The following is a 26,350-nucleotide window of genomic DNA, read 5'->3' as shown; positions in this document are numbered from 1 at the left end:
ATATAGTACTTCCCCCCTCCCCACTATGCTGCATACCTTTTAGCAGGCTTCTTAGGCTCGGTCTACACTACAAGCTAGGGTGTGATCCCCAGCTCACAGACATACTCATGGTAGCTCAATGAGAGCTAGCTCAAGTATAAATAGTAGTGTAGCCATGGTAGCATGGGCAGCAGGAGCATGGCTTAGCTGTGCTACGTACAAACCTGTCTGACCCCTCTGAATACATACTCAGCATGGCTAAGCTGGGCCATCGCTGCTACTGCCCATGCTACCACAGCTACACTTTCATTTATTACACCGGTGCTAGCTGTCACTGAGCTACTGCGAGTAGGTACCTGTGAGCTGGGAACCACACCCCTAGCTCATAGTGTCGACTATAATGCCATAAGAAGATAGCAGAACAGAGTAACAGTATAATATACCTGTGATCAGAGAAACCTGTTTAATTTTTTTGTTAAATTCCCAGGGCTGACAATACAGTTATGGTAAGAAGATTGTAGATTTCAGTTGTGGCCAGTTTTGAGAACCTGTTATATACCAGTGCAAGTGAAAATACTGCTTTGCTAATCCTAAAACTAACTTTTTCGGGGGGGGGGGGGGGGGAGGGGGGAATTTATAGAAGTGTGAAAATCATTAAAAAACATTTGCAGCACCTGCCAATTATGATCTCATATATGGTGCATAGTTCTGTTCTACTTGCAGACTTCTGTTCCATCTATGAGCAACTAAGATACTTTTCTGTGTATCTGAAACAACTGCCATGATGTTTTAATATCAATTGTCCCAGCTATTACCAGATGAGTGCATAAAAGATCTCCTCACACTATTTACTTCAGAACGCAAGTAGTTAAAAACATAAGATGACTTATTTTGATTCATAGTGCATTTTATGAAATTATCTTTAAATAAACTTGTTGCATACTTGACAGAATCATCCTTTCTAAAGTCAATTCAAGAGTATTTTCAGCATCTCTGCTAAAGCCAAAAAGATGGTTTTTTAGGCAATTTTTGGAATTGTTTAGCAGTGCTCCAAATGTTCAGGCTACAAGTTACAAATCTGGGCTGCTGGAGAAGAGAAAGTGCAGATATACTGCTTTTCATAATATACACATTGTATATATTATACACACACTTCTCCCACCCTCTTAAGATCTTGGTAAAACAAAAATGAACCCATTATTAACCAAAACTAATGCTGATAACCCTGTTTCCTTGGGGAGGGGAAAAACAATAAATAATGTGGCAGAACCCAACAGCACCACAACAATTAATATCCCTGCTTTCACACATTTCTAATTTGGCCATTTTAAATTCCATCTAGCTAAAAACTGATACACCATACAGGTGACACACTAGCAGCAATATATTTTAAGAAGTGTAAATCAACTAAACTGTTTGTAAAGGTAAAGGTAGACCACCTCAAAAACACTTCTTTAAAGAATCTTTTTGTAAAGCCCCAGATTAATAAAAATATTGACATTTTTATATTCAGTGTCATTTATGTGGAACAGTAATTGGACATTTGGGGGTGGGGACTGGAAATTAAAAAACTAGTTTATTTTTGTTTGGAAAATAAATACAGAATATGCGCTACACCAGTGGTTCTCAACTGAGGTACATGTGCCCCAGAGGTCTTCCGGGGGTACATCAACTCATCTGATTTTTGCCTAGTTTTACAACAGCCTACATAAAAAGCACTAGCGAAGTCAGTAAAAACTAAAATTTCATACAACTTGTTTATATTGCCGTATATAGTATACACTGAAATGTAAGTACAATATTTATATTCTAATTGATTTTATAATTACACAGTAAAAATAAGAAAAGTAACAATTTTTCAGTAATAATGTGCTGTGACGCACTTGTATTTTTTTGTCTGATTCTGTAAGCAAATAGTTTTTAAGTGAGGTGAAACTAAGGGGTATGCAAGATAAATCAGACTCCTAAAAGGGGTACAGTAATTTGGAAAGGTTGAGAGCCACTGTGCTACACAACAGGCAAATTTTTCAAAAGTGGATGCTAAATTGTAGTTACTCTATGCACACTACTGTTTGCACATGCAGCTTTTGTTCTCTAGTTATATCATGCATAAACTCCTCAGATTTGCATGAGCAAACTGTATTAGCATACAGCTCTCCAATTTTTACATGCAAATGTTGCTTGCAGAGACTAATTTGAGGTTTTGTACGTGCAAAAACTTGGATGTACAAACTTTGCTGGTGCAACTTGACAGATGGGTAAAACTTCCTTTGAAAATTTGGTCACTGTGCTGTACTTCAAAATTCAATTAATTCATTATGTTTTTGTATTAGTCTATTCTCCCCTCATACATATATGTAAACTCCATTAAAGTTAATGGCACTTAAGTGGATACTGAGGAAGAGAGGGAGAACCCTAAGCATCTAGGGTTAGATTTTCAGCACCCATAACTGGGACCAGATTTTCAAAACAGCTCAGCATTCAGCAGCTCCCAGTGTGCTCAACAGAAGCTGCTGACCAAAAATATAGTTCTTTTGAGATTTTGGATTTTTGTCAAATTTAAATTTAAAGGACTTAATCCTAAAAATTAAAGGCTAGATCCTGCAAAGTCTTACTTTGATTTCACTGGGACCATGCACAGGAGTAACTTATGCATGCTCAACCATAAAGATTGGGCCCTTGTTGGTAAATGGGGCACATTTTAGTAAGTTGATAAAAATGTTAGTGGTTTAAAAACCACTTTATTAGAAACTGCTGATCATGTCCAGTAGATGTTTTCCATAATTAGTTATACTATGTAGTACTGCCATATTGCCACTATGGAGCTATATACCTAAATGTTACTAACATCAACTGTAAACCATAAGGGAAAATTTTATTAATATTGCAGAAAGGGATAACATCTTCAAATTCTGAAAAGTATGATGCATTTTTAGTTTAGGGTTTTTTTTAATTATTATTATTATTATTATTATTATTATTATTATTAAAACAGGCTCCAACTTAAAAACAGGGATTCCAAAGGTTTAAGACTTTTTGACAAATTTAAAAACAGTTTTGAAACTTCAGCATATGAAATATTCTTGCCAAGCAATATCTTTCTATGCAAGAAAAATGTAGATTTTTAATATCCCAATTGTGATTTAAATATACAGAATGTTTGACAGACTTAACTTAACCATGCAGTGTCACATACTATAAATGGAGTACACCGCTACCTTGATATAACACCACCCGATATAACACGAATTTGGGTATAACGTGGTAAAGCAGTGCTCCGGGGGGAGCGGGGCTGCGCACTCCGGTGGATCAAAGCAAGTTCAATATACCACGGTTTCACCTATAACGCAGTAAGATTTTTTGGCTCCCAAGGACAGCATTATATCAAGGTAGAGGTGTATTATACAGAAACACAGTGTACAGTAAGATATGGTTGCTGGTATCTTAGTAATAAGTGCATCAATCTAAGGTTGGGTAGTAGTTTCAACAGATATCATTTTTACTACTCTAAGACCTATTGAAATGAATTGCATATGCACCCCATTGATTTCATTAGGTAGTAATAATAAAATTTAATTGGCTGTTCTTTGTATAGTAATATCACCTAGCAAAACGACAAAAAAAAACAACCAAGGATATTTGACAGAGCATAGACCAGTTCTCAGAACAGAAGGTTTTTTTTATTCTGCCTTTAACTCACTCCCTACTGGTCTCGGGCTTGGTTCCCTGACTAAGCGCGATGTTAGTTACTACAGGCGCTGCAACCCTACACACAACAGGGTAAGGTAAGGACAGCGTAAGATTGCCTTTGTACTGAAGGTCCAGTGATAAAAAATCATCATCATGAGCTCCAAATTTGAGAGCATAACTCAGATTTCTAATGCTATTTTAATGTATTTATGGTAAAAGAAGGTAGCTTCTCTCCTTATGCTGTACCTGCTGCTGCACTACCAAGCAATGCTCCTTGTATGGTACAGGGGGGCATACAGGGACAGGGAAAAGAGCAGCATGCTAGGTTAGATGAATTACTGACAAAACTGCTTTAAAATCAAAATGCATCATGTGAAAACGAAACAGCAAGGTGCATTAAAATAGCACTTTAATCACATTTGTGTTGGCTTGCGGCTTTGTTCACACTTGCATTTTAGTAAAAAGGAAAATCTAAACAATAGTAAGATTTCTCAAATAATTGTGTCAACATGCCTTTGTCACCTGAAACAGCATAAAAATCATGCCACATCCCATGCCACTGTCCAAAAGCAAGTGATATCTGAGAGTAAAAGCTTCCCCATGATTTACAACTAAATGTAGATATATTCATCTTCCTCTCAACAACATATACAGCCACAAAATAAAAATCTCTAGTCTTTACTTACCTGGTGGTAACTGAAAGTTCTGAATATTAGTTGGATTCTGAGGTGCCTGAGGCAGACGAGGTGCTAAAACTGTAGGAGTCAAAGTTGCTCTGATACCACTTGTAGTTGCTGTTGGAGTCCTTGGCAGACTTTGTGCCACTGTACTGGCAGTGCCCTTAGCCATTCCTGTAGGGGTACCAGGAGCTGCAGGAGGTATCCCACCGGGATTGGGGGCCACATTGGAGAGCCCAGCTTGCATAGTTTGCCCAATTATCATGTTACCCCCTGTAGTACTGGGCTGGCCACTAGCAACTAGTGTCTGCTGCTGGGATACTGCATGCACTATAGTTTTAGGAGACTCTGATTTGATGACCTGTGTGGTGGGTGCTGCCGGCAAACTGGAACCAGGTTGGCTGTTCACAAGTGATGTCTGGAGGGAAACTCCAGAACCCACAGTGACTGCAGCAACAGCAGGAAAACTCCCCACACCGATGGCTGAATTGATCACAGTATTGCTCCCATTCTGGGTGGCTGCAGCAGCTGCAGCAACCGTGGGTCCTGCTGTGTGAATTGGTGGCCTCACCAGTGCTACAGTAGGCCCCCCACCTACAATGCTTGGTGGCGGTTGCGAAGAGATTACTGTGGGGGATGAGGATGAGGCGGAGGACACAGCAGTGCTGAGGAAAGAAGTCTGGATGACAGTGTTAGAAGCTGATGGCAAAACAGCATTAACTGTATTTCCTTTCCCCACAGATCCAGGTCCATTGTTAACTAGAGGGGCAACAGCAGGTGCAGCAGCAGGATTAGCAGTTGCAGGAGTCCCAGAGAAAGCAGCACTTCCCGAATGGTGAGAGTTCATCACCACATTACTCCCATTCAAAGTTTGCACCGTTGTGGTCCCAATTTTGCCATTCCTGGTGGATAAGGCAGTTGCCATGGTACTGATAACCACTGATTTGCCCTGACTGAGGGTCCCTGGAGCAGCAGCAGCTTCAGATCCTCCTCCTGCTGCTGCTGCTGCGGTGGTGGTGCTGGTGCTGGTTGTAGTGACTCCATCCAGAGCTGAACTCTGGGATCTGGTGTTATGATTAATAACGCCCCCTTGCACTCCTCCAGCTCCTGAAACAACAACAACAACAAGGTTCAAAGGAGAGAATGTGCAGGAGGAGAAAAATATAGAGGGAGTGTGCTCCTCCACCCTCCCAAGCCTTCTTCACCCCCCATGCTGTGTGCATTGAGACAAGAAAAAAGGGGTTGAAAATACAAGTCCTCTTCCTCTGTGTAAAGAGGTTATCCTGAGGCCCATTTATTCCCCATACGGACACCTGGCAGCAGTGATATTAATTATAGCACCCCCATGAACAAGAGAAAAAGGGGAAGACAGACACACAACAAGATAGGATCTGGACAATGAAGGGGGTTGAGGGGGCTTTTTTTCCCCTACACTTTCTTCTCTCCACCATTCCAGGCCTGACATTATGTTTAACAACATCCTTTGCACTTCAGTTCCTGCAACTAGAGGGAAAAGGAGAAAAAGAGTGGGAAAGACATCAATAAAGAGTTCTCCCTGTGCCCTCTATACCTTGCACACTCTACCCCCAATCCTTTCATCTCCTATAGTAGAACCTAGTAGTATCATGGAGTTCAACTAGTACAACAGTGTAAAAAGTAGGGGGTGAGAGCTGTCAATCTGACAGAAAGTTTCCATAAGAGGACTTCGTCTATACCAGGGCCTGCTGTTGTGATTCTGCTCCTCAAGCTCCCACAACCATAAAGAAAAATATGGGGAGAAAACAGACTTGGACACTGAGGACACTATAATGTGGCCTCCTGCCTGAGACCTCCTCATCCCACTTTAATGAGGCCTGGTATCATGATTAACACCAGCCTTGGCAGTCCAGGTCCCAAATTAAGGAGCAAGAAATGAGAAGGGAGCTGTCACAGATAACCCTTATAATGTGTGTCTCAGTAGCTAAGAGGACCCTCCTGTAAGATCCTCATTACAGACCTGCTATTATTAATGTCAGCATCCTCTTACATTTCAGCAACAAGAAGCAGAGAAAAGTGTGTGTGGGGAGGCGGGGGGGGGGGCAGAATCACAGATAGTGGGCAGATAAGGATATTTTTCCCTTTCCTAAAAACAAACCTCCCACCTATTCTCAAAGTGAGACCTAATATTACGATTAACATCATTCCCTTATAACCCAGCTCCTCCATCAAGGGGGCAAACGTTCACAGACAGATAGAGAAGACATTCTAAGGAGGAGGATAGGGGTTGTGCCCTGAATCCCCCCCCCCACACACACAAAATACCAGGACCTTGTGTTGCCACAACACCCCCTTGAGGGAGAAAGAGGAATGAAAGATGTTGAATGCCCCCTCCAAGCTCCTGCTACAAGAGGGGCAAGGGGGAATATCCAGATAGATATGGAGGGAGGCATTTTTAGGGGCTTCTTTCCCTTGAAATCCCTCCTCACTTCCTCCTCTACAGGAAACTGGTGTCATGATTAATAACACCCCTTTGCACTTCAGCAACAGAGAAGGGGGAGGGGAAGGAGCACTCAGACAGAGATTGGAAGGCACTATCAAGTGGCAATCTCCCCAATAAACCCCACCATCCAATGTACACCAGCAACAGGGAAGGCAGAGGAACATTCAAACAAACTGGGGGAAAGCCATTATCAAAGGGATAGTTCCCCCCCCTTGACCCCTATGATTAATAGCACCCTTTTACACTCCAGCAACAAGGTAAGAAAAAGAGAGAGACTGATAACCCATCAGTGTCTGTTTATGGCTCTATCATGGGGGGCAGTACCCCCATATGACAAGAAACACCTCATCTACACCCCAGGAACAAGAAGGGGGAGGAGAAGCACAGTCAGACATATACTAAAGGGCCTGGTGTGGGGGGGGGCTCTCCCCAATATGATTTATACCACCCCTTGCACTCCAGTTCTTGTCACAACAACAAGGCGGAGGAGAGAGGGAAAAGGGGGGAAAGCAGTAAGGGAGGGAGGCAGTCAGAGCTTGGGAGTGGGGGGAGGGGAGGCCCCTTTCCCAGAGAGCCCCCCACCCCTGCCCAGGTTACCTGCTTTTGTGATCTCTGGGGCACTGAGTCCCATCTTGCTGCTGCTGCTGCTCTCTGTTTGGACATTAGCATTGCCTCCTACTACTACTCCTCCAGGGCTAGGGCTAGGGCTGCTGCTGCTGCTACTGCTGCTCACAACATGGTTCCCCAGCAGCCCCCCAGCGGCCCTGAGGGGCTCCTGCGCCTTGTGGTGCTGGTGGTGATGACCGGAGGCCGCCAGCTGGGACTCCAGGGAGCCCACCAGGTCGCTCACCACCTTCTCATCCACCTCCGTGTTCAGGAAAACCTCATCCAGCAGATCCGAGCCCGCCGCCATCTTTTTTTTGGAGGGTTCCTGTGAGCTGCTCCCTCCTCCCCTTTCACTCCTCCCTCCCACCCCCCCACACACGCTGCCCTCTCACTGCGCAAGCGCGCAGGCCTGGGCTCACATCAGCGGCCGGAGAGGGATTCCGCTCGCTGATGATTGGCCGCCAGCCGCCTATAAAAGCCCGGGCAAATGGCTGCGAAGGCTTAGTTGGGAGTCGGGCTGCGGCGGCCCGGACGCGACGCTGCAGGAGCAGCGGGGACAGAAGGTGGCGGGTGGCTGGACAGGGAGCGGGGCGAGGCTAGTTCGAGCTGCGGGGGGGGACGGGGGCCGCGGGGGGGGGACGGGACGCAGGGTAGCGACGGCAGCTCTTTGTCCGCCTGAGCCCAAGATGGCTGCACGTTTCCCTGCTGCTCCCTGCGTCTGGCCCTTGTCGCTGGAGCGAGTCTGAAGGGCGCCCCACACCTGTGCCAGCTGCGTGTAACTGATCCACCGGGAGGGCGGGGGAGGAGACGCGGCCTCGGGCCCCACGCCCGGCCTCGGGAGGGGGCAGCGGGCAGCAGCCGGTGGGGGGCCAGGGGCAAAGAGCCCCCCGCAGAGGCAGCGTCGCCCAGGCGGGCCCTGGGGGGCAAGGGCGGGTAGCCGCGACCCTGCGCCCCTCTCCTCGGGGATGGGGCCGGCTCTTTCCTAGCGCCTGTGCCGCCTGCCTCCCCGCGCTGCGGAGCGGCCCTGGGGAGAAGGCGAGCCTGGCTGCAGGCGCGGGGCTGTGCTGCGGCTTCCCACCGGGGCTCCACAGGAAAGCGACAGCCCCTGGCCTTTCCCCCTCGCTCAGTAAGTGTCGCTGCTCCGCGGGGATTTCAAACGCCTCTCGGGGCTACTGGAGCGCTCCGCTCCCGGCCCCAGCTACCTGCCCCGCTGGCTGGGCCAGCTGCGCTCCCGGCTACTGGAGCTGGGAGTGGGACGGAGCGAAGGAGGGCGCCACTAATCTATGTGCAAGGCAAGGTGCTGTCGCGCTTCCCTGAAAGTGAATTTAGGAAACTGACTCAGCAGCCTAGGGGCCTCGGGGTGGGCAGTCCCTTCAACCAGACAGGCTGGACTAAATCAGCGCTGCGAATGCGTATACAAGGGGGAAGGGATTGGGGTAACTGGGTTTAAAGCCTGGAAAAAGAAACTGGGAGGTGGCTGTGTTGAAAGCTCCACAGCGAAGTGGGGGCGGGCTTAGTCAAACGTCTCAACTGTTAAAAAACATCTCCACAACTTCAGCCTTTCAGAGGAAACTAAAGCTTTGAATCCAGAGCAGCTACAGTTTAACAAAGAATGCACCATTGTGACACACTGTAAATGCTGTTCCAAATTACAGCCAGAGAAATGCATTGAACTTAAGTTCTATTTTGAACAGTACTACAGAGGATAGTACCCATTTAGTTTATAAACCCTGCCCACAAGTGCTTGGAGGGGACAGTAGTCTTTAGCAATACTGAATCGTAGTAGCTATGCTTGAGTGATCCCTAATCTTACAGAGATACTAGAAGTTGCATTTGAACATTATTGTGTATCATCATAAGCAAGGAAGCTCAGCTAAGGTAAAAATGCAGACTGTCCTTTAACTGTGATAAGTTATTTACTTAACACTACCTTCACTGTCCAGAGTAACAAATATTAATTGCAAGATAAGATTCCTGCTATAGTGTCCAGTCACTTTTATGCTACTGCTCATTAAAAGGTATATGGTAGGCAAGTTAAGGTAGTAACAACTTGTTTAAATATTACAGATCAAGGTTTGCCTTACCTCTGTTTTGTTGTTCACTTGGAGTGGCTAGATCTTAATGTTGAAATTTGTTGCAGTAGAATAGGACTCAGATCCTGTGTAGTTCATTATTGTTTAACAGTGCATGGATCTTCATGTCCTAATGAGTCACGATGGGCTGCAAAGATGGAGACATGTCAGAGTGACACTCAAATATTCTCCCAGGCTTCTCTACTTCAAATAGGATAGAGACAGTATTGAACACAAATTCCTCAGTGTTAGGATATCATTACTTTCTGCATTATACATCTCCTGTGATCCATGTAGCCAGCACTTCTATTGCATGAAGTGAGTCACTTGAGCAATGTTTAGCTGTTAGGAGGCAAGAAGGAAAACAGAAAACCCCCGTGTATCTTAGTCACAAATGCCCCTCCCTAAAATCAGCTGGCCAGTCTAAAACGGTAAAGTCAGCTATCCAAATTCATGTGAAGGGAAGACAGACAATTAACTGTCTTACTCCCAAGTAAGCATGTTTGCAACTAATATTTGCCTTAAGAAGTACTGGATCTCTTAGGAATACACGGCTTATGATTGTAAAGTCTTGCTGCTTCTGCTTCCAGAATTAGTGACACCAGTTTTTCCTGTTAATAGTTGGAGATATTCATATTGCAGAACTTTCTATGCTGTCGTTCTTATTCTTCCCTCCCAAACAGCCCTTATTAGAATTCTAATCTCTTCACAGAGAATTTTAAAAAGTATTAAGTGATTTTCTCACTCCTTCAGACATTTGATTGTATTAATCCATGTCTAAATTCCCCTAGCCGAACAGGTCAGTTAACTAGCCTTTAAAATGAATAATGTATCTTTCTATCCTTGTTTTCAGTGATTTGATATAAACTTGCCATCCACCATTTCAACACCAGCCTGAAAGGAGGAGCAAAGAAAGGACCTGTTTCTTCTTCATACATCTTCCATGCTTTATTTCTAATCAATATTGGTTGAACAGAACAGCTGTAGTATTCTAAAGATAAGTGTCATCTTAGGGCTTGTTGCTCAATTCCAGCAATAAAAAAATAGCCATACTGGGTCAGACCAAAGGTCCATCTAGCCCAGTATCTCGTCTTCCAACAATGGTCCATGCTAGGTGCCCTAGAGGAAATGAACAGAACAGGTAATTGAGTGATCCATCCCCATCACCAGCTTCTGGCAAACAGAGGCTAGGGACACCATCCCTGTCCATCCAGGAACTTATCTAGTTCTTTTTTTGAACCATGTTATAGTCTTGGCCTTCACAACATCCTCTGGCAAGGAGTTCCACAGGTTGACACTGCATTGTGTGAAAAAATACTTCCTTTTGTTTTAAACCTGCTGCCTAATTTCATTTGGTGACCCCTAGTTCTTGTGTTATAAGGAGTAAATAACACTTCCTTATTTACTTTCTCCACACCAATCATGATTTCATAGTCCTCTATCAAATCTTCTCCCTTTCCAAGCTGAAAAGTCCCAGTTTTATTAATCTCTCCTCACATGGCAGCCGTTCCAAACCCCTAATAATTTGTTGCCTTTTTCTGGACCTTTTCCAATTCCAATGTATCTTTTTTTAGATGGGGCAACCACATCTGCACGCAGCATAGATTTATATAGAGGCAATATGATATTTTCTGTCTTATCTATCCCTTTCTTAATGATTCCCAACATTCTGTTTGCTGTTTTGACCACCGCTGCACATTGAGTGGATGTTTTCAAGAGAACGATCCACAGTGACTCCAAGATCTTTCTTGAGTGGTAACAGCTAATTTAGACCCCATCATTTTATATGTATAGATGGGATTATGTTTTCCAATGTGCATTACTTTGGATTTATCAACAGCAATGCAGTGGCAGGGCTGCTCTCCTTTTAAACGCCTCTTTTACAAGTGAATGGTACCTTCCCATGCTGCTGCCTTAGGTAGGCATACCTCCATCTAGGCATTACCCACATTAAAGCGCTTTCCAATTCAGTTAATCAAAAAGGGGCGGGAAATCTGGAGTAGAGGTCCAGGTACAACCCAGAAATGGGATAGTGATTATTATCTTACAGCAGCTGCCAGAATGCCTCCAAGGACATAAGAGGATAGATGTAAACTATAGCAGCCCTGATCACATCAGGATGACAAAGGTAGCCAAAAGCCATCTTTTCTTCCTCTTTGCCTACCTGGGCTGAGTAGAGCCCCAGGTTGTAGCCATAATGGAAAAAGGCAAAAGTGAGCAATGGAGGGGAGAATTGGGGTAAGAGGGAAGAGCTTAAGTAGAGGCAGAACTAAAATAGCAATAGGGAGGAGCAGATGACATCTGATTTAAGGACACGGCAAGCTAGCAGGACTCTACATTCTTCTACTGCCAGTGTTTTTAGGGCAATTAGACCCTCTAGCTTATGCTCACATGGGCCCAGATCCACAAAAGGTACATAGGTGCCTAAGTTCCTGTTTTGACTCCACAAAACTACTGTCAAATCATGTAGGCACTTAAGTTTTCAAAGTAAAAGTTTCCTAGGCATCTGTGTTTGTCTCTGGACATACACACAGGTACCTTCCTCTAGGCATCTGGCTGCCTGTCTCTTCCCTAAACCCCACGAGGATTCATGACTGCCTAAATTGCAGGCAGGGCCCAATCCAGTAGGCATGCTCAGAGACTGCTTACCAGAGTGGATCCCATTCAAAATCCGACCAGAGGAGGTGGTGCTGCTCACCTTAACTTTTAGCTCAGTATTGAGCGCATTGGACCCCCTCTGGAAGAAAGGGAAGAAATTGAACCTGGGTCTCCAACATACTGTGCAAGTGTTCTAACTAAAAGTTAAGGTGGGACACACACACCAGCTGTTTTATGCAAAGTAAGGCTGGCACTTAACTCCTCTCAAGAAACATCTTAGGAACCTAAGCCACTTTATTCCAGCCAGCAGGTTCCCATTTGTGGATTGCTAGGCAGAGCCAGATGCTTCCCCTGCAGTCTAGACTTAGATGCCTATCTCAGAGAGGAGCCGGGCTTAGCACATACCCACTCTGGTCAGCATCTCCCGCTGGCTAGCTTAGGCAGTTCACCAAGTGGAATGGCTTTTGTGGATCACATTCCTAGGTGCCTATGCACCTAAACTCAGGCTCTGTGGATTGCAGTATTCATGTGATTTTTCTAAGTGCCTAACAGGCACCATTATGTTCAGTACTGCAACCCATAAATCCCTTTGTGGATCCCACCCATAGTGAATTAGAAATAAAATCCAGAAGTCTTCATTCTCAGAGCCTTGTTTTAAACACTTGACAAGGCTCCTCTCACATGGTAATAACTACCCTATTGGGTAAGTAACAGCAATACAAAATTTAGATAGAAACCCATTTAACTTGTATATTACGCTATAAGCAATCCTACAAGCTCCTATCCTTTTACTCTCCCCACATGGTTTATTTTTCAGTGGAAGCCATTTATTACATCCTTCAGTGTAGGGAACCATGCCTTCTCTATGTTCTGTGATGTGCCTACTGCTCTTTTGGATGCTGTAAAACAATCAACAGACTTTAAAATCAGTATCACAGTGGGAATTTCCTTGTAATACATTACTAATTTTTGGTGCCACTGCCTAAAGTCCAAAATTCTACATACAGTAAGAACTACACAATCCACCTCACAATTAAAAAGGAAAGATCTTCACCTCAGTCTGCAAGGATCAATCGTACAGGTGAACCATGGAAATTGTTGATGGGAAGGACTGGAATATCAGTCCTGCATCTTTGAGCGAAAGCCTTGCTTTGTGCTCACAAAAGTGTACCTTTATAATGTACTCCCCCTCTTAATTGCAGTTATAGCACAGAGTGACTGATCCTATATTATTTAAAGCTTTAAATATTAAAAGCAAGTTCCCTTCAGACAGCCTGCAAAGATCATAGCACATAGGTGTTACCATATGATGCTGAAGGTGTTGGAGTTGTTTAAGAATCCTTAACCAGGGCCTAAAGCTCACTACAACAATCTTATAACAGTGATCAATTAGTGGAGAGAGAACATCTCTGAGCAAAAGATGCAATTTTCAAGTGTTTCAATGGAGAGGGAGTAATTTCTGATCATAAACATATTGAATATCTGTTAATGCCTAGTGAAAAATGACCCACATGATCAATCATAGCTGTAGCAAAAGTCCCCATCAATAAATGGGTGAGTTGTGGAACAGCCAACCTCCTACTGATGGGTTGTGTTTTACACACACAACCCACCCATTGGTGCTTCCAACATATACAAGTTGGGTTTTAACCATTGACACATTCAGTCCATAAATGCAGTTGAAGTTGACAGAATTTCAACCTAATTAGATCATAGTAACCCACCTGGATCAGTGTATCAACTCAAACCATGCTACAAAACACACACTGAGCACTAAGGGTGATATGCCAAATGCTTGGAAAACTTTGTTGGTTCTGATGACTAGTTACTCATTAAATACCAACTGACATCTACCGGAAAGGATCTGAGCCACTCCAAGGCACTTTATATATCGTGTAATTATTCTAGTAAGATATTCTATTTAAAAAATTATGAGCTCTGTATACTAATATTGACATCATGGAGTCAATCAGACTTTGCACTTACAATCTGATTATCTTAAAGTGCTCTGTATAAATAAGTACCATAAAACACACTCAAGTGATTTGGCCAGGGTTGCACACAGAGATAGCAACAGAACTGAAGACAGAATGCGGGGGTCTCCTGCCTCAGTCCTCTAGTTTGACTATTAGATTATACAGCTTCTCACTGATTGAGACATGTTGCACCGCTGATGTGTGTATTGGTTTATGGAATTCTTTAGAAGCTGTATTATACTAAATGGAATGGGTGCCAACTAAGAGGATTCCTGATAACCTAGCTGGAATTTACTGCTATATATTAGTGTGAAGAAGTTCAGCCCATCAGTCCAGGTAACAACATTCTCCTAAACTGGGCTAGTATAACTATTTCACAATTTACAGCAAATAAGTACAAAAGAGGACAACTCACTAGTTGCAGGCAGCACAGAAGTGGGTTTTTTTAATTTAAAAAATTAAGAATTAAGGTCTCCTGTTTTCAAAATAAATGTTTGCTTTACTTCAGCATGTTTGTGCTATAAAAGCCTCTGTATTTTACCTAACAACAATAGACCATGACTGTATGAGAATATTCTGTCCTATTGATTTCAGTGTCCCAGTTTTTTTATGCTGTTCAGCTGTTACAGAACTAGGGATCTACTTTTGCAGAAATACTTCTTTTTCCCACCTTTATTCTTAACACTTTGTTCATGACTTCAAGTACGATAGAGGATCTAGTGACAAATTTAGGTGTGCTGTGCCAACAAGAGGGACAAAAAGAATATAGCTCCTGTTGAAGATGATGCAGCTGCACACCAATATGCCCACATGTTGGCCAACCTGAAAGTCCACGTGCTGATTTTTTCTGCATGAGTCAAGTGACAGTCTCTATACAAATAAGTGTATGGTGCGTGTAGATCAGTTCCATGCAAACACCAAGATTATTATTATACATATATTAGAAATACAACCCTATACTGATACACAGGAGGAAAAATTACAGGAAAAGAGTTATTTTACTTTCAATTTTGGAATAAATGCACACACTACAGATATGCCCATGAAGATCAAACAAGCAACTGTTTAATTATAAAGATATAATGGCTCTGGAGGCTCTCTGGTGACCTCCAACCATGGGGAGCAGAGCTTGATTAGATAGCAAAATCAAGAAACAACCACCATTAAAGATTTGTTTCTCTGTATCAACTTATGTAGATTCAACTGGGTATGGAATTTTTGTTTTACAATGTCTTTAGGCTAGTCTTTTTTTTTTAAACCCCCTTTGAAAATAATTCAAATTATCACTCTTAATAATGGATTAATAAATAGCAATGGTTAGAGCTACATATGATCCAGGCAAGTGTGGTGAATGCTTCTCTATGCACTGTCCTAGGTCTGACAGATTTCCAGTCTTGCCATATTTTAGGATATGACAAATCATTCTTAACCATCGAGGTGCTGAATTTTTATTTGTGAAATAAACAGCATATGAACATACAGAAGATTCCTGGAAGTGAACTGTGCAATCCCTTTCTATTGTACTCTTACCCCACCCACTCAATCCCAATTTGCCCTTTAGAGACCGCATTTATCTTGACACTTGCCTACTTTACTAGCTATAGAACCACACCTTAGATTGCAACTGAATGCATCAGGTACAACAGATATAGCATAATGCCATGATGTAGCAAGTACATCATAATCATTCATTCATGCCAGTTGAGCTTACATACAAGTGACAGAAGATTCAGTGGAACTCCACCAATGACATTAAAAGAACCATCCTCCTTATACATTAAGGCTATTTAGTTGCAGGGGTATAAGATGGGATGTGGTTTAACAAAACAACCTAATCATTTTTCCTGAAAGTATGAGAAGAACCTTTTTCTTCAGAAAACTCAAATTCTCTAACAAAGGCAATTCATTTAGAGAGCGGTCCTTTAACCTGTTCCTAAATGCTTTCAGGGATTTATAGTTCTCACAAATGTCTGAGGGTCTTCTCCTTTCTAACAGCTCTTAAGCAGGGCTGCCCAGAGGATTCAGGGGGCCTGGGCCAAAGCAATTTTGGGGGCCCCTTCCATAAAAAAAAAAAGTTGCAATACTATAGAATACTATATTCTCGTGGGGGCCCCTGTGGGGCCCAGGGCAAATTACCTCACTTGCCCCCCCTCTGGGCGGCCCTGCTCTTAATTTAACTCCTCGCACTGCTCTCTTATTGCTTGCCAAGGGAGGAAGTATCAAGATCTGGAGTCATCTGCAGAGGGCAAGAGGAGAAGAGCTGGGAATATTAATGAAAGAAGCGGAGTGCCAGCCTGAGAAGATTCCAAGGATTCCAACTACACATTCAAACTGCCATTAGGATTTTTGTTTGTTTCAGAAGTCTCAACAATTCTGGAATGTTGTGCGTTTCTAGTAGCCTACATTCTATCCATGGAAGGCAGGTGGTGTCATTGAAGATTTGAGTTTTATCTTGTACTTTAAAGTCCTCTATCCACAACTAAGAATTCTTGCTGAAGTCAAGATGTTTCATGGAAGTGATTAAAATATTATCCAGGTAATTATGCCAACATTTTATAGTCCTCAAGCTCACCAACACTGATTTCAACAATTTCAGCTATTGGTGGTGGATAACAAGTTACAGTATTAGACAAACTGAAAATATTTGCCTCTGAGCTAATTCATATAATTTCTGGTAACTTTAAGTAATCAGTCTTGCCAAACCGTGATCCTTTAACCATGTTGTCTTGACTGATAACATCTTACAAGAAGTGAATTCACTCACCCACGCAACTGGGTCTCACTTTATTATTGGAGGGTATTATCCAATTTGCACTCTGTACTATAAAGGCCAAAAAGAGATCCCTATTTTCTGTTAGAACAACATTTAATCATTATGGCTACCTTGCTGGAAGTCTGACTGTCAAGAAAGTGACTGCCAGCAAAAAAAAGTGAACTCTAGATGGAACGTGGTCACTTTTTATTACAAAGTGGTCAGTCCACAACAGAAATCCCACTCCCACTCCACTCCACCCCACCCCCAAGCAGAGTATTTACACCAAAAAGGAAGACTGCTAGAGATTCCATGAAGTGCACTAAGGATTTCACTATTGCTATCGATTTTACATGGAAGGAGCTCAGTCATGAGCACCAGTATGAAACCTTAGGATAGCTACACTCCTATTACTTTTGTGCTAAAGAGTGTCAGTATATTAGAAAATGTGCCTCCAAGTTCTTACAAAAACTGGAACTTCCTACATGATGCCATACCAATTAAAACGATCAAAGTGGTTTGGTGCAGAAATTCAGTAATTTCCCCCTCCTATGCCCTGCCCCTCCCAAAAAGTGTAATACAGAAATGTGGGATTTGTCAGGATAAAATACTACATATGTTACTCTGGAAAAAACAAAGTTACTACCTAAAACTGATAACTTTAATGATACCATCAACTTGCTATTGGTAGAGATCCAAACTTTGATGCACCCAAATAAAAAGGTTTAAGTGGCTGCCTAGATGTCATCAGGCACCATCTTAAGCAACCTTAAGCATACAGTTATGTACTGCTTCTGCATGTCCCCTCCCACAGTCTCTTCTGTGATTCTACTCATGCCACAGAAAAAAAGTTCTCAGGACAGAACAATACAATACCTTACCCAGCTCAATCTTAACCTTTCTGCATTTCTTCCCTAAAAAGGGCAGAATATGTCCTTAAAATTTAAACTATTTCAATAATTGACAAAATGCTTGAACTTTGTCTTTGGATGCAAAGGTACAACAGAGAGGGAATAATGTATTAGGGAAGTATTATCCCCATTTTACAGATGGGGAACGGAGATACAGAGAGTATGTTCACATAAGCCTGGTCTACACTAGGCGTTTAAACCGGTTTTAGGAGCGTAAAACCGATTTAATGCCACACCCGTCCACACTAAGAGGCCCTTTATATCGGTATAAAGGGCTCTTTAAACCGGTTTCTGTACTCCTCCCTAACGAGAGAAGTAGCGCTAATATCGGTATTACCATATCGGATTGGGGTTAGTGTGGCCGCAGATCGACGGTATTGGCCTCTGGGCGGTATCCCACAGTGCACCACTGACCGCTCTGGACAGCAATCTGAACTCGGATGCAGTGGCCAGGTAGACAGGAAAAGCCCCGCGAACTTTTGAATATTTCCTGTTTGCCCAGCGTGGAGCTCCGATCAGCACGTGTGGCGAGGCAGTTAAAAATCAAAATAAAGAAAGAGCTCCCGCATGGACGATGCGGACGTGATCGCTGTAAGGGCAGGCAAATCTGTTCTATCAGAGCTCCGTTACAGAAGACGAAATTCAAAATCACTTTAAAAAAATCTCCAGACAGATGCCATAGCAGGGACTCAGCGCACTGCTGCGTGACAAGCGTAACGGAAAGCCAAAGAATCAAATGGACGCTCATGGACTGGAGGACTCAAGCTATCCCACAGTTCCTGCAGTCTTTGAAAAGCATTTGCATTCTTGGCTGAGCTCCAAATGCTTCTAGGGTCAAAAACAGTGTCCGCGGTGGGTCAGGGCATAGCTAGGCAATTTACGCACCCCCCACCCACCCCCAGATGTGAAAGGGAAAACAATCCTCTCTTGACTCTTTTACATGTCACCCTATCTTTACTGAATGCTGCAGATAGACACGATGGTGCAGCACTCAACACCAACATCCTTGCTCCCCCCACGCTATGGATGGCTGATGGTGCAATATGGCTGGTATCCGTCCTCATCATCAGCCTATTGGCACATGGGGCAGTGCAAAAGGACTGGTAACCATGCTGACTAGCATCGGTAAGGTCAATCAAGGGCGCCTGGCCCTAATTTTTCCTGGTAGATGGTGCAGTATGGCTGATAACCATCGTCATCATAGCAACAGGGGGCTGAGCTCCATCAGCCCCCACCCTTCATGTGTAAAGAAAAGATTCAATTGCCCCTGGACTAGCAGAGGGATGCTGGGCTCCTCTCCTACACACTCCTTACTGTCCTGTCTGGACTATCATAGCAGCTGGAGGCTGCCTTCCACTCATATCTCACTAACAAGTCACTGTGTCTTATTCCTGCATTCTTTATTACTTCATCACACAAGTGGGGGGACAATGCTACGGTAGCCCAGGAAGGCTGAGGAAAGAACGGAATCAACAGGTGGGGTTGTTGCAGGAGCACCCCCTGTGAATAGCATACAGCTCATAATTTCTGCAGGATCTGACACAGAGCAGCTGTGCTCTCTGGTTCTATGATACAGTGGTTCTCTGGTACACTTGCCCATATTCTAGGCAGGACTGATTCTATTTTTAGATACCAAAAAGGAGGGATTGACTCAGGGAGTCATTCCCAATTTTGGCTTTTGCGCCCCTGGCTAAGAGCAGCCAGGGGCACTTATGACAGCAACAGATGGTGCAGTGCAAAAGGACTGGTAGCCACGATCATCTTATTACCAATTTATGGCATGGTAGATGGTACAATATGGCTGGTAACCATCTCTGCTATCATGCAAAAGCAAAAGCATGCTGCTGTGTAGCGCTGCTGAATCGCCTATGTGAGCGGCATCTAGTACACATACGGTGACAGTCACAAAAGGCTAAACAGGCTCCATGATTGCCATGCTATGGCATCTGCCAGGGCAATCCAGGGAAAAAAGGCACGAAATGCTTGTCTGCCGTTGCTTTCCCAGCGGAAGGAGTGACTGACGACATTTACCCAGAACCACCCGCGACAATGATTTTGCCGCATCAGGCACTGGGATCTCAACCCGGAAATTCCAAGGGGCGGGGGAGGCTGCGGGAACTATGGGATAGCTATGGAATAGCTACCCACAGTGCAATGCTCCAGAAATCGACACTAGCCTCGGACCGTGGACGCACACCACCGATTTAATGTGTTTAGTGTGGCCGCGCACACTCGATTTTATACAATCTGTTTTGTTAAACCGGTTTTTGTAAATTCGGAATAATCCCGTAGTGTAGACGTACCCATAGCTGCTGGGAGCAAGTCTCACAGCCCAGGTGGACAGACTGGTGTTGGTGGGGCTCAGGGTAGTGTACAAACATAGCTGTGGAGGCATTTGCTTTGATGTTTGGGCTCAGGCTCGGAAGTCCATGCTCCCTCCCCTAGGCTTCAGTGCCCAAGCTCCAGCCTGAGCCAGAACATCCACATTGCTATTTTTAAGCCTGCTACAGTAAGTCTGTCAACCCAGGCTGCAGTTCCCAGTAGCCATGTAGACATACCCAGAAAAGCTAAGCGGCACAAGGTCACACAGGAAGTATGTGGTAAAGCACGAATTCAAAGTAGGTTTCCCAAGTCCTAGGCTAGTACCTAAACCACTGGACCAATCTCCCACTCTAGAAAAGCTTCTACTCAACATGCCTGCCTCCCTCCTACAGTGACTGATTTTGCCAGTTCTAGATCATGGTCATCCTTTTATTCCATTTGCTTTCTACCATCCTCCATTCCCACCCACATATCTCCCAACCAAAAAAAAGAGGAAAATTAGGAAAGATTGAAGGTAAAGAGTTGACTTGCTTTTCCTAGGTGAGTGTCTAAGAACAGGTATAGCTTCATAACTGACAGCATCAACCAACAGTTGCTGTAGATGAATAAATTCATTCAGCAGAACCTGATATTTTATTTTTTCTATTACAGCAGTGTCTAGGAACCTTAATCAAGATTAGGACACTTAGAGACATTGCACAAACATAAAATAAGAGATTCTCTGCCCTTATGATCTTATAATTAAATTGATCAATAGGTGGCAGTATATGCAGGACAGTCTTGTACCTGAAAATACACATTATGGCTTACTCATCAGAACCTTTCAATAGTATCTAATGGCTCAAAGAGCTTTTGTCAAAGCTTTCAGCATGTCTACAATGCTTAGATCAAAATCCAGACTCCATTAGTTTTTGAGCTGGAAGAACTGGCCAATTGGGTGAGCAGGCCTTTCACCCTTTATTAGATGGTGACAGAGATGGTTAAATCATCAATCTGCTATGTTCAAGACCCAAACTATAAGCCTACCAAATGGTTTTATCAAACACTATGAGCCACTACAGAATCTTTCATGGCAGCACCAGACTGATTTCAGTGACATTATGAAGAGAAGTGGATGCAAGAGGTGTTGAACCATATAGCTAAGGTAAAGAGTGTAGTGTGTATCAATTTACTCAATTCTAGAAGATGCAAGCGAGGGGGAGAGAAATGTATTAAATTGTAGCTAATAATTTTCTAAATTTGGAACCCCAAAAGTAAATGGCAAAGTCATACCAATTTTCTTGAGACTCTGCCTTTTTTTCCTTCCTTCTCTTTGTAAATGTTATTATGACATGAAATTGATTAAAATAATAGCACCATAGCTCCTTCACAGAGCTGGCTCAGACAATGAAAAAATCATAGTATAAGAGGGCTATTAAACAGGTGCTTTTATGAATGTTGCAACAGTCTAAAATGTTTGTGGACTTACTTAACTTATAATAGTTGGAATAACTTTCTTAAAAAATAAAAACCAGAACAACTCGTGCTTTCAGGCTGGTAGAATTTGACTGTTGGAGAATAATCAGTGGGCCAACTTGCAGAGTAAGGTGCTGTTCATTGAGAATAACAGTGGCTGAATCTGGCCCTAAGTAAATTATAACAAAGCAGGTCAGACTTAGAACACTAGGCCGGTCCCTACTGAAGAAACAGGCATGTGTTAGTTTGCAGATTTAGGCATACAACTCTCCTTCACCCCATCTTTTTAAGAGGAAATCTCCTTTTCTGATGGAGTCTGAGGATCTTCCCATGTTTCCCTCCCCCATTTTTCATGCTTTAGCACACCCTACACTTTCAAAACTCCAGAAGGAAGGACTGATCGAAATATAGAATAAAATACAATAGGCAGCAAAAGAAGAACCTAGTGTAAGTTTAAAAAGGAGTCAAACAAATATTTTACCCCTCAAAATACATAATGGGGTACAAAGGCCAATTCAAAGGAGATGATACACTCAGGTGGACATTTAGATTCTTATGTTCTAAATTGTCTCTTTATAGTAGTGCTTTTCTTCATGAGGTTGCTCATGATACCCCTTTCATGACTGCAGAGTCACAACAATACCTGTAGTAACTGTTAGTTAATTTTTCAGAGAGGACAGCCAACCCATGTGTTTGTGTAAACAGTCTATGTATGTGTTACTAGATAGGCGGTAATTTGCATAGAACACTGTTTTAAAAAGAATAGTAATGGAGGTAGCAATACAGAATGTGTAAGTATAACCCTCAGTCTTTTGTCAGAAAGTCAAATTGTTTTTGTTTCCCTTAATTATTGTCCACAGAGCAAAACAAACATCCAGTTCTCCTGCAATAATCAGTTCAGTGAACTAAGAAGTTTATTGTTCCATTAGTATTCCTTGAACTTAATATTAAGCAGAGAGAGGCTTCCAAGACAAGTATCTTAAGTTTTCAAAACACGTAGAACACAAGTAAACAAAGGGGATTTTAAACTTAGTTTGAATTACTTATTGTATTAGATAGTGTCTGAATTACCTTTAACAGCTTCACACCCCTCCTGGGTAACTTAAAAAAAACCAACACTTTCTCGTAAGCCATTTTGCTTATATCACTGGGAAGACTGGCACAAAAACAAACTTCTTAAATTAATCTACTCTTGTTACTTATCCCCTATCTATTCAGCCTAACACAACAGCTCTGGAAGGACCACTTTAAAGGGTGAGGGGATAAGTTTCTCTCCATTCTTTGGTCCCCCTCTGAGATTCCCAACAATTATGCTAAATTATGATGTGGACCACAAGTCCGCTAGAAACTGAAGTCACTATATACCACCATCAACTCTGGAATGCTAGTTCTGCAAAAACCTTGACAGACTACATCAAACTCCCTTCATCATTACTTTTCTTCTGATAATACAGAGATTTTCAGTGTTCCTGGGCAGGTAAACATAAGTTGTATAGAATCAAAAACTCACCCTCTTCCTGAGGTTTGGCTCTATTAAAGAAATTAATAAAATAAAGTTCATCTCAAGGCTTTTTCCCATGCTCTATTTCTTCTGAGGTTTCTATCTCAAGATTACTCAACCTGCATCATATCTTCTCTTTTTTGTAGTGCCACACCCCCTCCTCTATTATACCTGGGTGGAGTAATGAGCCATCTATTCAATGAGACAGTAGAATCAATATAACCTTTTACCTGTAGACATCAGTAAGGAACACTGCCATTCTATTACAGGACAGTTCTAGCCTGACCAGTGATTCTATACAACATCATTATGGGGTTCCAAGTCACTGTTTCTCACTGATTTCTTTTCAGTCTAATTCACATTAGCACCGTGCACCTCCAAAGCCAAATTGGGTTCTTTCTAGCTCATGCATCATCAGTAATTAAGATTATTCAGGCCAATTAATGCCCTTGATTACACCTGTGCAAAGGTGTCTTTATACGATGCCTCAGTGACAACTGTGAATCCAAATGAGCTTTCAGTAGGTTGGCACAGGTAGCATTATGGGCATAGTAAATTACTGCTAATGATTATGAGTGAGATGGAAAGAACCCAGGATGTGTCTGTTTGGGTGGCAATTAGGGGGAAAAATCCTTTTACTTGTAAACTAAGGAAATTTGATGTGGAAAGCAGTGAGAAAATATGAATACTAAATCTCATATGTTATTAGAGCCACTTTTCAGGGCAGAACTGCACTTTAATGGTCATTAACCACAAAACCCTTGTCCAGCTGTAAGAGTAATGTGAGGTATTAATAAGGGCAATAATACAAAACACTTTGAAGAAGTAAAGGTCACAACTTACAAATGCACATGCAAACTCTAAGGTGCCACTACATTAGGGAGAAACAACAGCCACAGTTGACAATTCAGAAGGACAGTGCAGGGATTGAATTCTAATCAGAGACTGATCTAGAGTTTGGCTTCTACAAGATAACAATTAAATAAAATAAACAATCTGCCTCCTGAAGCTTCATTAAAACCCTCCTGTTATTACGGTTATTGTGCTGGGGAGTTATTGCTATTCCCAGCACCTTGAAACAGAGAAACAATTTGAACCCACATCCCATTTAGAGATAAGCTGCATTTTTATAGGAAGTATAAAATACAAAAAAAACAAAAAACACTGTGGCAGAAAAACAATGAGAACTTACTGACATCCTCAAAGGCGTTTTTGAAACATACCTTTTACAACACATCCACGAACTATTGTAGAGAAAAATCAATCTATGGATCTTGCAGCAGGTGTTATGCGTGGAAAGCATAAGCATGATGCCTAGTTCCACATAAGATGGTCTGCTCCCCCATTGAATAGAAAGGAAGAGAATCTACTAGTGACTTGCAGGTGAAGTGAGAGAGATTAATAGCTCTGGCTCCAGCACTGAGTCTATTGTAGAGAATTAATGCTATTCAGGTCTCTACACTGAAATATTTAACAAAAGAACTCTCTTTCCCTTATGTCCTCCTTACTCACACTTATTGTATGAAGTGCTTTCTTCTAACAAGAGGAATGGGTGGCAGGATTCTACTTCATCCTCTATTTAAAACTTGGTGCCAGTGAACTAGTGTTCAATGCAACTGTGACTGATCCTGCTCAAAAAATTGGTCTAATGTAGAAAGAGAAGTAGCAATATTATTTTAGAGTTCTTTGAAAGGTTTTTGAGTTTTCAGATAAAATGATAAATAAGTTTTTCAGAATTTGGTATGTAGGCTTCTTTATATGGAATACTGAAGCTTTCTATTCTGTTGATGTTCCACAGAGATTAATATATATGTGCTCACTAACATGTCTTTGACTTGTTCTGTAGAATCATCTATAAGGAGTGAGTTTTCATTCTCCACTCCCCTCTATTCCCTAGTCTCTATACTGAGGCTACTTGATAAGGTCACTAGATAGCATCAAATGCAGTGTTTAAAGGTGTCTGAAAAAAGTGGTGGGGGCATCCTCTCATAATCAGGATGTAGCAGCTTTGGTAAGATAGCCCTTCAGCAACCCACTTTGCTTTTTCATTTTTGCCAGCCCTGTGACCCTTTATAACACCCCACTACCTCCCCCACACAATTTAAATGCTGGTCCAGTGTGATAGTGGGTTTGTAATCTGGACACTTATACACAAGGAATTGGATTTAGAGCATTAGTTATCACTGTTACAAACTGTAGATATCTTAACTAGAGAGTGGAGCTATTGGAAACTGGCTGTAGGGCAAAAATTCATGGACTCTCGCCATCCCAGTTAATGGGGATCTTAAGCTCAGAAACTTTATTTACAGACTCATCTTCTGTAGTATTGCATTTCCCACAGATGAGTTTATGGCCATCCCATCTCTATTTTATCATCTTATAACTTCTCAGCATTCAACCTTAGGTACCACATCTCTCTTTCATTCTTGTTTCTTTACTCACTTTCTGCCTGAAAACTTCATGAAATCCTGCCTTCATTCTATCTTCTTTTAAGTCAGCAATGCTGTGAGAGGAGCATAGGTGTACTGAGACTCACACCACAAGTGCTTTGCAGCCCAAGATCATAAGAGCAGAGCAAAGCAAATTATGTAGCAAAACACACAATTGCAAGTTTTCCCACCTTGAACTCAGGTGCTTTAGGCCTAGACTTAGCACTCCCCACTGTTCTTGAAAAGCTATCACTGTACCCTAATTATTTCCAGCCTCAGGTTCTTTGTCTTCAGTTTGTATCACTATAACAGCAAGGTTGAGCTGAGTCATCTTTTATATCCCATTCATTTTACCAATTAACCCACCTTTTGAAAGGATCTCTTTAAATTAACAGCCTTCCGTCCTGTGAACAATCATCATCTAAATATCCAAAATAGTTTAGTCAATCCTGCCTCACCTGATTCAGAACAACTTCAGCATAAAAGATGCTCAGGCTGTTATATTCTTGCATACTTTTAACAACAGTTATGGTTCATTGTTTAGACACTTGAGACTCAGAACTCCTGGGTTCTGTTCTTGGCTTTGCTACTGAGTTAAAGTTGGGTATGTCACTCTGTACCTCATCTCCCTGTATGTAATATAAATATAAACACGTTAGAGAGGTGGTGTTAGGATGAATTAATTAATTATTGTAAAGCACTGTGAGATCATCTGACAAAAGGTAGTTACGTATGTCTAAAAAGTATTATTTTTATTAAATGAAGTAAATATAGGGTCCCTCCTTTCCCCATTGCATTAGGGGTCCATAGTTAACTTGAAATCTAAACAGTTTCAAAGAAGAAGTTAAAAGTAGTTCGTTGAATGGTCTCTGTATATTCCTTTTCATAAGATGCACCAAAAGT

General features: G+C 42.4%; 1 protein-coding gene and 1 long non-coding RNA gene across 9 annotated transcripts in view; one reads left to right on the top strand and one right to left on the bottom strand.

The window, feature by feature from the left end:
• Positions 1–26,350, bottom strand: part of TAF4 (TATA-box binding protein associated factor 4) — an 87,644-nt gene that overhangs the window by 58,690 nt on the left and 2,604 nt on the right. For 2 of the 8 annotated variants that reach the window (XM_044986250.1, XM_044986249.1), the window contains exons 2-3: positions 9,516–9,651; positions 4,356–5,453 (exon numbers count right to left, since the gene is read on the bottom strand). In XM_044986250.1, the coding sequence (XP_044842185.1) occupies positions 4,356–5,271 (916 nt within the window). In that variant the 5' untranslated portion in view covers positions 5,272–5,453; positions 9,516–9,651. Of the gene's footprint in view, positions 1–4,355; positions 5,454–7,422; positions 7,739–9,515; positions 9,652–23,027; positions 23,114–23,248; positions 23,338–25,460; positions 25,723–26,350 lie in introns of those variants that run through there. The other 6 variants (XM_044986245.1, XM_044986246.1, XM_044986251.1 and 3 more) reach the window with 5 other exon arrangements.
• LOC123348661 lies at positions 720–10,639 on the top strand. Its single transcript, XR_006573230.1, has 3 exons — positions 720–843; positions 5,088–5,181; positions 10,357–10,639. It is a non-coding gene; the product is annotated as an uncharacterized LOC123348661 (long non-coding RNA).

This window comes from Mauremys mutica, chromosome 13 (assembly GCF_020497125.1).
Source record: "Mauremys mutica isolate MM-2020 ecotype Southern chromosome 13, ASM2049712v1, whole genome shotgun sequence".
Classification (NCBI taxonomy): Eukaryota; Metazoa; Chordata; order Testudines; family Geoemydidae; genus Mauremys; species Mauremys mutica.
The sequence above is the reverse complement of the archived record's forward strand: the minus strand, read 5'-3'. Positions and strand labels throughout refer to the sequence as shown.